Raw genomic sequence first — 10,988 nt, 5'->3', positions numbered from 1 at the left:
GCCGCCCCCCCTGAGGGACCCCGGGAGTTACTGGGGGGGGGGGGGGGTTTGCCTACTGCATCACACCCCAGGACTTCCTCAGGCTGGCCTCCTACATCACACCCAAGGGCTTCCTTAGGAACCCCTCCTGCGTCAGACCCCAGGGCTTCCTCAGGCTGGCCTCTTGCATCAGGAATGCAGCTACTGAACACAGGTGGGTGAATGAGCAAAGAGACAGTGTCTTTTTAAAGGAATATAGAGGCTGCTATTCTTGACTTGCTTCTGAAAATGCTAGTTGTCGGTTTCTAGCTTCAGTACCTTCTGAATCACTGACCGTTAACAAGCATTCAGATTGGAATGTCAGTGTGGAGTAAAAACGCTTGACCTGCATACTTGTCAGTATGTCAGAGTCAGAAGGTATAGATTGCATTGGGCCAGCATGACAACCAGGTAACTGGCTGTTTCAGAAGCAAGGGTCCGAAATGGCAGACGGCATATATGTGTCACTACAGGTTTTCATTTATATGTCAAATGAAGCTCCTGTATACAGAATTTTCCCTCATTCAGCACCTATAATGTCTGTGCGTAGGGCTAATATGTAACATGTTGTTCTACTTATCACACAATTCCCCTGGATTGGTCAATAACTTGAAAGCATACAGAACAAAAATACCACCTTTGAGGAGAGAAGATGAGTAAAGAAGTTATAATTCAACCAGTTTTGTTTGTATTGAGCCCAAAGGCTTACCTTTTTATAAATAGTATCAAAAATAATTGATATAAACATGGCACCATCACCATCATTTTTGGTGATGGTGCCGTGTTTATATGAATTATTTTTGATACTACTTATAATAAAGTAAGCTATTGGGCTCAATCCAAACAAAATTGGTTGAATTATAACTTCTTTAACCATCTTATCTCCTAAAAGGTGCTTATGGACTGTCCAGAACAGTTAGATGGCCACAGAGACTTGCTGGCATTACCTACCCCACTCTTCAGGGATTGTGACTTTAACACCTTGCCTGGTCGTGATATATTCAACAAAATTCCAGTACATTGTAACCATTTCATTCGCTTGTTGCTTGATCATAAAAATGTATTGTGAAGATATACAATCATGCACAGAAAAACAGACATCAAAGAAGAAACCTTGACACGTTTTGCTTAAAGCATTTACGATTACGCAGTGCTTTACGGTGTCTGCTCTTCTCTGCATGTCTGTACATATTCACAATACATTTTACAGTCGAGCAAGACAAACAAGACAGTGAAGCAGGTTCATTTTACTAGAATTTTGTTGAGGACAGGTAAAGGAGCTCATATGTGGCAAGTCTGATAATCCATTGGCGAAGCCTAAACATTGTTGTGTTGTTCTCTTTTAGTTGTTAATTTTATCATATCTGCTGCACCCTTTAAAAATATTTAAAAAATTGTAGCTATTGGGAAAATGTGGACACGTGGAAATTTGTGTAGAACATTCAGTAGCCAACTGTAGCTTAGCCCACCCATGAAGCTATTGATGATTGGCCAGTGCAGGTAGTCTTAGCTTTAAACTGTGATACTGTAAGTGGGCCATGTGCTGCATATGCCATGCCAGTATTTTAAGGTTGACGTGTCTGCTGGGGTATCATGTGGCTGGTAGTTGATTACGTTGAACGAAGGGTATGGCCTCAGGTGTATAAAATTAAGCACCTCGGCATGCAAACGCTTCTACAAACATTTGTGAAAGAATGGGTCACTCTCAGGACCCATTCAAGCGTGGTACCGTGATAGGTTGTCACCTGTGCAATAAGTCCATCCGTGACATTTCCTTGCTGCTAAATATTCCACGGTCACCTGTTAGTGGTATTATAACAAAGTGGAAGCAACTGGGAACAACAGCAACTCAGCCACAAAGTGGTAGGCCACATAAAATGACAACATGACTGCGCACCAGTGCACAAAGCAAGGTCCATACAGACATGGATTCCAATTTTCCTGGAAATACCCTTTAGCTATTTAAACAATAAGTGCTCTTTCACAGAAAGTGCCCTCCTCCCCTGACCTCACAAAGACAGCCCTCCCCGTCCGTAGATGTATACTTACAGAGATCTGGTGCCTAGGGCCTCCCGCATTTGTTTACATACTGATCAGGAGATGGAGGTAGGTGGACCCAACTGAAGTCTATGGGGCTCTTCTGCACAGGTGTGGCCAGCAGTGAGAGAAGTTTGGTGTTGGAAGTAAACGAATGTTGAAGGCCCCAGGCTTTGGTACGTATACAACTACCGACGGGGAGAATGAGTTCTGTGACATCAGCAGAGGGGGCAGAAAGAACAAATGCACTGTGTCGCCTCAGATTTTTTATAAACACATATCCTGTTGGTCCCGTGTATTTGGCCACCACTTTGAGATGCTTCTGAGATACATCAGAATTCATTGTAGGTGTGGTTGATGTGCATTTGACCTGGTTTAGCATTAGCACTTGTTTGTTTGTGACAGGTCCAAGCTGGGTAAAGCAACAGGTTTGCTTTAATGCTGGCCCCTGGAGTTGCACATACTCGTATTCCCTGGGTTTGCCTGGAGATGGTGAAATACCTAAGTATGGAGAGCATGTGATTCATTCTTCTTCCTTCCAAGTGGCAGTGTTGGTTGCCAATTGGTGTCTCAGGCACCCAATGTTGTCAAATTCAAAGAAAAAAAAGTAGCGGGTATGCTGGAGCAAGGTGCACCTTTTGCTTTGCCCTACGTGGCCGAAGCACAGGTTCACCTTAAGAAATATGTCATCTGCAGCAATTAGGAAGTGGTAGGGGCCATATTTGTGACCAAGATAACAGACTGATTGCTCATCACTACCTTAGTAGATTCATCTATACATTAGTAAAATCGACTATTGTCTTATTATGGGGGGGAAAAAATAAAAAAAAATAGAAATGTCAAGGGAGATGGAAGACTGAACTCCTAAACCGGTGCCCTCAGTTGCCCAAAAGACATTTGCCCAATCAACTGTGGTGGGAAGGCATCTGGTCCTTTTCAATAGAATGGAGTTGGCCATCTACTTGTTCTCTCATATTCATGATTGGCTTAAAGGAGAACGCTGTAATGCACCCCTTTGCCCTAAAATATGCTCACCCCCAGACTGTCTCCTCTACAGCCTTGGTTTCCCTTCTTTGTCCTGATGGCCCCTGGGCTCTCCATTGTCCTGTTTTTTCTCCTCCCAGCCCCAACGGAGTTTGCTGTCTACCTGTTCTCTCACACTCATGATTGGCTTAAAGGAGAACTATGAGGTGAGTAATTTCCACTCATCCTCATAGTTAGAGCCAACCTATGACAAAGAAGCTGTCACAAGTCGGCTCAATTGATCGGGAAGTAAGCGAACACATACCGTCGCTCGCTCACATTCGAATCATCTCCCTGCAGAGAGAGGTGACTGTCAGTATATCGCGGGCTATACTGATCTTTGGGTCACTGGAGGAGGTTAGTATATGTCCTCCCATGACCCTAAAGAGAACTATAGGGGAAAAAAATGTACCCCATAGTTCTCTGTTAAGGACGAGCGCTGGAATGTTGCTATTGTTCAGTGAAGGCTCTGGTGGAAGCTTTACCAGGCACTGAGGTTCAAGCAATGGGATTGGAGACAAGAGGGTAGAGCTGGTTATTGTTTCTAAACGGCGAGCGCTGGAATGTACCTCTTTGGACTAGAATATGCTCACCCCCAGACCAACTCCTCTATGGGTCTCGGTTCCCCTACTTTGCCCTGATGGCCCCTTGTGTTTCCATTGTCCTGATTTTTGCCCCCCCACCCCCCCAACTCTCAAAGGAGTTGGCTGTCTACTTGTTCTCTCACACTCATGATTGGCTTAAGGGGGAGCGTTGGAAGGTACGCCTTTGGCCTAAAAAATGCTCACCCCCAGACCGATTACTCTTCAGGCCTTGGTTCCCCTACTTTGTCCTGATGGCCCCTGGGTCGGCTTTCCATTGTCCTTTTTTTGTTCCCCCTTTTCTTGTTTATATGTAACAAGGCACACTTGTTATTATTGTGCTGCTCTGTTTCGAGATCTTGATCGTGACTGTATCAATGTAGCTGTGTGTTTGTACAAAAATGTTAAAATGTTTGTGGGAAAAAAAAAGAAATGTACATTTTCAACCCACTGAGAAACATGTCCATCAAAAAAAGTTATGAAGGAGATAAAGGTTTCTCTGGTCTCGATCTCCTTCATTCCCCAACCCTCACCGACTTCCTCCTACTTCGGGAGTGATTATTGTCATGTCCGCGCTTCTTGAAGACGAAACACTTTCTCTGTCCCCTTCTTCCTCTTCAGTCTCTGCACTGTCCCCGCAGCTGCCAGACAACGGGGACACGATTCCATGGAACTCCTTGGCAGCTTTCTGCTTTTCTTGGAGGTTCTCCTCAGGGCTGAGACTCTCTTGACCTTTCTGCACCAGATCACAGATAGTCTGTGGGAACCTCATCTTGGCGGGGGTGGCTTTGGAGGTCTGGTTGTGCTGGTCGCTCAGCAGAGTCACCAGAAAGGTGATGTATCGCATGGCCAGGCGGAGGATCTCGTTCTTGCTCAGCTTTTTATCGGGAGGGTGCGTGGGAATCAGCTTCCGTAACTCAGCAAAGGCCCCATTGACGTTCTGCTGCCTCCAGCGCTCGCGGCTGTTTGTGAAGACGCGGCGGGCGACTTTCTGTGGTTGCCTTACTGCGGAAGGAAAGGAAAGAGTTAAATGGGCAGTGCATTTAAAGGGAACACAGCACTTTTTTATATTAAAGGATAAGTGTGGTTTTAGACAAGGCCTAACTATATGTGATGGGCCACAGGATCGAGGATCAGGTGAGAACATCTGCTTTATTGAGCCCCCTAGACCAAAACAAACACTTAACCCTTGCAGTACGGGGGGTTTTATTTTTCAGGCTAAGTACATTTTCGGCAAGTACAGAAAATATCTGTTGATCCTGCCAGAATTCCAGTGTCCTTGACAATCCATGTGCATGGAACTGAAATCTCAAACAATGCCATCAGCTTTCCCAGCTACCGTCTATGAACTACAACAAAATCTCCTGCCTATAAAATGGAGGTGAGGAGCAGGGGAGCTGTTCTAAAGTATTAAAACACTTGTCCTAGGTTGACAACGCTGCCCCTCCATAGATATAACATGGTGAGTAGCGTTGTCACCCTAGGACTGGAAGCTTGTCACTGGCCGGATCAACAGGTGAAAATATAAGGGGGAAAAAATCCTTAAATTAAATGTAGGTTCCAAACCTAAGGACTGGTAAGCTGCAATGTATTACATTCTTGTTCTGAGGCTAAAAATCCCAGTCAGCTAAAAACTCATACGACCTTTAAAGGAGAACTATGAGGTGAGTGCTTTTCACTCACCTCATAGTTCTAGCCGACCTGTGACAATGAGACTGTCACAGGTCGGCTCAGTAGATTGGGAAGTGAGCGAACACATACCGTCGCTCGCTCACTTCTCGATCCTGTCACTGCAGAGAGCCGTGACAGGGGAGTGACTGGATTCTCCCCTCCCCGCTCCGATACTCCAGCTCTGACTGGCTGAACGGATGGGGGAGGGGGCAGGTACAGCTGGCTCTGCCTCTGGATAGGCAGAGACAGCTGTCACTCACGCAGCTGGGCGGATCCAGACATAATTGTCGGTATCCGCTTCAGCTGCGGCGTCTCAGTATATCGCGAGCTATAGCTCGTGGTATACTGCGGCATCTCAGTATACCGTGAGCTGTAGCTCGCGGTATACTGAGCTTAGGGTAACGGGAGGACGCTAGTTTGTGTCCTCCCGTTACCCTAAAGAGAACTATGGGGAAAAGCAATGACCCCATAGTTCTCCTTTAAGGTTTATGCGAAAACGACAATTTAAAAGGGAACTGATGTCACATGTACTGTCGGCAGCTAAACGCACAATAGCCAGAGCGTGGATGTCAAAATCCTTAAGCTTATCAGAAGTCAAGAAAAAAGTACATTGGACGTTTTATAATGAGAAGCTCTCTGCACGCGTGCAGGACTCCATGCCTACATTTGAGAAAATCTGGGACCCGTGGGTCACTCACTTCCTCCCTCCATCCTTTGATCGGCAGCTTTTGTCCCTTTAATGTTAGGCTGTCCCAAAGTTACCCAACTATACCTATACCACACTTAGACCTCATCACGGAAGCCTGTAGGAAGCGCTCTTCTTCTCCCCCTCCCTCGCTCTTTCCCCTACCCACTGTCTCCCCCTTTTTGCTCAGTTCCCCCAGACCTACCTTAAGATCCGTTGGATCTTTTTGTTTCATTGAGTTCTTCGGACAGTCACCTAGAATTGTTATGTCTATACAATACCATTTCGACTGATCGGTTCCCACAGGGGCTGTCCCAGGACTGTTAGTTCAGTTTTATTACACTTTTGAATGTACATGCATATGACCTTAATGTATGCATATGTCTATGTAAACGCTTATGTACCAATGTTACATCTTTTTACTTCTTTGTAAAAATTGTTAAAAACCAATAAAATACTTTGAAAAGTAAAAAAAAAAAAAGGTTTATAATTCTGCTACAAAAAAGCCACATTAGTATTTGTAGTTATGTTACTATATATGTGTATGTACCATTGCAGAGATTTTCTTTCACTTCCTGTCCCAGAAACAAAACAGGAAGTAAGAAAAAATCACTCCAAACTGAAGGGCAATCCTTTCTTCTGTCACCGAAACAGACATCCCCACTGGAAGAATCCCCTTATTCATTTCCCAGTGATAACTCCACATTTTGGATTACCATGTACTTCCTGTGCTTTAGAAAATCCAGGACTTCCCTATAATGAGGCAGCCTGAAGCTTTTGCCTCAGGCGGCATCTCTTACAGTCACGTGGGGGGGCACAGGCTGACAAGCATGCATGCCACCCCCTACTTAAGAAGCTCTGTGCGGGGTCCCACTCAGCCCCTGGCAACCAGTGTCATCACTACCCAGGAGCTGGACGGGACGCCGGCCAGCATGCACAATCGCCATTCAAGTGAGTGGGGGGCTGTTTCAGGATTGGCAATAGGAGCTATGCTTATGTTTCATTTTGGCACCCTGTATATAGGTGTAACATAAAACATGGTCACAAAGGTGGAGCATTCTTTTAATTTACATCTGAGCCTTGAGTCTAGCTTTAAACTTTAGACAAACGGCTAAATCCACATTTGAAATTTATAAATGGGAGAATTTCTTTAATACATTCAGGCAATCCAGCCTGGCTAGTGGCCACCTCCCAGCCCCCAGCCTGTGACTGGACAGTAAAGGAGCAGCAGCAGCACCGTGATGCGTCATCCCTCTGCTCTCCCTCTGTTAGAAATATATAATTCAGTATATATATATATTAACATACAACTGCATGATATTGTTATATCCCCCCTGAGTTCAGCTTTGTGTCTGACCCATAATCTACGATGTCTATGGGCGCTGCTCCTTCTCAGTCACCGTCCCCTTTCGTTCCTCTCAGTTGTCTTCTTTGGCACCACATTTAGAAATGAAATTTTCCTCCTTTGGTCTTTCCCACATCTCCCCGGCCTTTCTCCTTTCATGTGTTACACATCACACATTACTCAGCGGAAGACAAGATTGATAGATAACAGAATCTGACTGTAAAACCACAAGACCGCGTCTTCCTCCAGGCAACCGCCAATCAACACATATCCCTCTGAATCCACGTTAGGTGCAGTCTGCCACCAAGACCGGGCAGTGTGCTCAGTTCCAGAATTCAGAAAACAGTCAGCACTGGGTATGTCCATATACATGCTGCTAACAAATGAGGGCCCCTTCCTCTTCTATTAAAGGGCCCCTTCCTCTTCTATTAAAGGGCCCCTTCCTCTTCTATTAAAGGATAGGTGTAATAGTATGGGGCAAATTCATTCATTTATTTACTTATTAGGTTTATAAATGGAAAATTATATACTTACATATCATTTTCCTTTCCTGACCTCAACACATGCTGCTGGGTATAGCTCCGCCCCCCGCCCATCAGTATGATGCCATATTTGGTGTCAGGAAAACAGAAAATTGTATACTTACCTATCGGTCATTTTCCTTTCCTGACACAAATACATGGCAGCATACTGATGGGCGGGGGGCGGAGCTATACCCATCAGTATGTTGCCATGTTTGCTGTCAGGAAACATATTCTAACCACAGAGTCTCTAATAAACATGTATTATACTTACCATTGCCGCCTCCGTTGAATCCAGTCTTGGATCTCATGCAGAGCTAGAAGAACATCTACGATCTGTAGTATCCAACAATTCTGGGTGAGTCAGAAGGCCGCGTCTCCTTGTTCGTGCTGTGGACACCCTCTTTCCTGGTCACTATGTCACCAGTGTGGCCTTATAGAGCTGGTTTACACATGTGACATAATGGCCTAGCGTTATATGTGGACACTGCCAAGCCATGGACGGCATAATCTATGGCTTTGCAGTGGCCACAAATAGGAAAGGGTTCAGAACACTAAACCAGCAAACAAAGTGCAGAGTCTTTCAAAACTAAGACCCAACACCAGCCAGTACACCCTCCACAATATCCAATGTCACAAGGCCACTAGGCAAGGCAATTACAAATGAAGGATTGGGACAGGGACTCCAAAAGGGTTTTTTATTGGACCACCATGTCCAGCATATGCTAAAGAACCTTCTCACCAAAAATTCCCTCCTCCCACTGGAAATAATCAAGGCTTATACACTTATACAATGACCGGTGTGGTATTCTTGATAAACTTTATCAGATATCCAGATGATAATTGTATGTTGCCCCATACATGATACTTCCAGGTATGGGGGAAACATGTGACTCTCCCCTTCCTCCCAGGTGCCAACGTGGCCAATTGCCAGGTCCAAGCACTGTCACATGAGCCCTATGTATGCTCTGACCAGGTTGACATGGAGTGTTGAAAGGGCTTTTTTCACTTGGATCCAGCAGGTGAACAGAAGTTACGGGAAGTATAAGCAGCGAGGAAAGGAGGGGCTAGCAAAGTGTACATCTAGCCAAAATTTTAAGTGAAGGATTAGAAGCTGTCGGGTTTTTAGCTCTATCCATGGCTCTGCTGGAGAGACTTCCATTACCTTCCTGTCTGTCCTTACTAGATGGACACATCAACAGCACCAGAGATAGAAATAAAAATGCTACAGTGTGGTAAGGTTAAACCCCCGCCACTTTTTTCTGTCTGTATACCCAGATTTTCCCTGACTTCCTATCTATAGAAGGCCAAAACAATTAGGGAAAATCTAACGGAGCCCAAGATAGCACTAAAAAAATGTCTAGGGCCTTGGTTCTCAACTGGGGGGTCGTGACCCAAAAGTGGGTCGTGCCCCTGTGTTCAGTGGGTCCCCATGTGCCTTCCACTTTTCTAGATGAGACGCTCCTCAGCCTCCCCCTAGCGCAGCACCGTCAGTTCTCGCGCCAAGCAGCTATTCAAAATATGCTGTACAGTGCGATTAACGCACTGTACCACGCAATCGCACCTACCACACATTGTAGGGTGAGAAGTGCATTGCATTGCCATTCATTTGAATGGCACCCCAAACGCACCTCTCACCCACAGTTCTATTGCCCTCATCGGAACTCGCAGTACAGCAATGCTGTTGCGTTCCATTGCAGTGCAACTTGGGTCCTGACTTAATGACCAAGGACAAATGTGGGTCCTGAGGTTAGACAGGTTGAGAACCACTGGTCTAGGGGATTCTAATTCTTCCTCATACAACTATGACTGTACATGAACTCTAAGTAACCCTGTTGTCTCACATGGGCAAAGAACACAATCACTTTAAACATCCACCAATGGAACATGAAAGAGGAGACCTCATCCCAGACTGCAATACCATAGGCCAGCCAGTAGTCTAAGCGAGAGGTCTACATTCACTATCTTGCGGTCCCAAGTAAGTTCCCCCTACTAGAGTTTGGTAATGGTTATACCCTCAAATCTGTTTCTCAGAAGAACTCAATGGAAGGAAATCTACCAGGAAGCTCAAATCACTTGCATTGCTGATTACTCTTGGTTCATGTTTGGGCAGCAGTGGACACATAGCGTACCTAAGAATGGCGGCTCCATGACTTCAGTATGGCTCCTCCTCTTAAATCTCCCAGTAAAGAGAGGGATCAGACTCGAGGCACAAATGTAAGGACTGAAAAACAGAAACACACATCATTTAGTCTTTAGTTTATGGAAAATATCACCCAATAAACTTGCACCATTTCCAACGATAACACTAAGGTCTCCTTAAAGAGGACCTGTCACCACTAAAGTGCTATTACATAGGCGGCTTGTGAGTCTTATAAAAATTAAGTAAAATAAAATAAATTTAAAAAACCCCCAAACATTTTTAAAGTCGCGTGCACCAGAGTGGGAGCAATAATTCTAATATTCATGTTAACTTTAAACTGATGACCTGTACGGGATTTTAAAGCGTCGCCTATGGAGAATTTTGGGGACTGTAGCTTTTTGCCATTTCACGGGCACATGCAATTTTGAAGCTTGGCATGTTTGGTATCTATTTGCTCGCCACAACCTCATCTTTTATATTTAATAAATTCATTGGGTATTATATTGTGTTTATGTGCATTAAAATAAATTTAAGTGTATTTTTTGCTGAAAATTTAGGTTTGATAAAGAGTTGCGCTAATATCAGTGTTATAATGCAGATGTGTGTAAGGCTGGTGGCCAAACACTTAAAGGAGAACTATGGGGTTAGGGCTTTTCCCCATAGTTCTCCGAAGGGTAACAGGAGCTGCAGGTCGTGGTATACTGAGCAGAGCCGTAGCTAGCTCTTTTTCCGCCTGAGGCAAGAACAGAAAATTGTGCCCCCCAACAGACGTGTTATGTCACCCTATGCCATGCCACGCACACACGGCGTCATGCGCCCCGCCTCCAGGATGGCGGCAGCAAATAGCATAAAAATTAGTTTCATTTGACGAAACTAATGAAAACATTTTCAGTTTGCGTTCATTTAGTCTTTGCACATGTCTAATATGGTGTGTCTGTGTGTGTGTGTGTGGTGGGGGGGCGGG

The 10,988-nt window shown here is 45.0% G+C and overlaps 1 protein-coding gene across 1 annotated transcript in view; it reads right to left on the bottom strand.

The window, feature by feature from the left end:
* Window positions 1-4,090: 4,090 nt before the first annotated feature.
* Window positions 4,091-10,988, bottom strand: part of LOC108799128 (protein lyl-1-like) — a 24,912-nt gene continuing 18,014 nt past the window's right edge. The window contains exons 3-4 of the mRNA XM_018570947.1: window positions 10,014-10,105; window positions 4,091-4,664 (exon numbers count right to left, since the gene is read on the bottom strand). Of these exons, the coding sequence (XP_018426449.1) occupies window positions 4,189-4,664; window positions 10,014-10,105 (568 nt within the window). The 3' untranslated portion in view covers window positions 4,091-4,188. The remainder of the gene's footprint in view (window positions 4,665-10,013; window positions 10,106-10,988) is intronic.

Source organism: Nanorana parkeri, unplaced genomic scaffold (assembly GCF_000935625.1).
Source record: "Nanorana parkeri isolate BGI_ZX_2015 unplaced genomic scaffold, ASM93562v1 scaffold1637, whole genome shotgun sequence".
Lineage (NCBI taxonomy): Eukaryota > Metazoa > Chordata > Amphibia > Anura > Dicroglossidae > Nanorana > Nanorana parkeri.
Note: the sequence above shows the minus strand (reverse complement) of the source record. Positions and strands in the feature narration are given on the sequence as shown.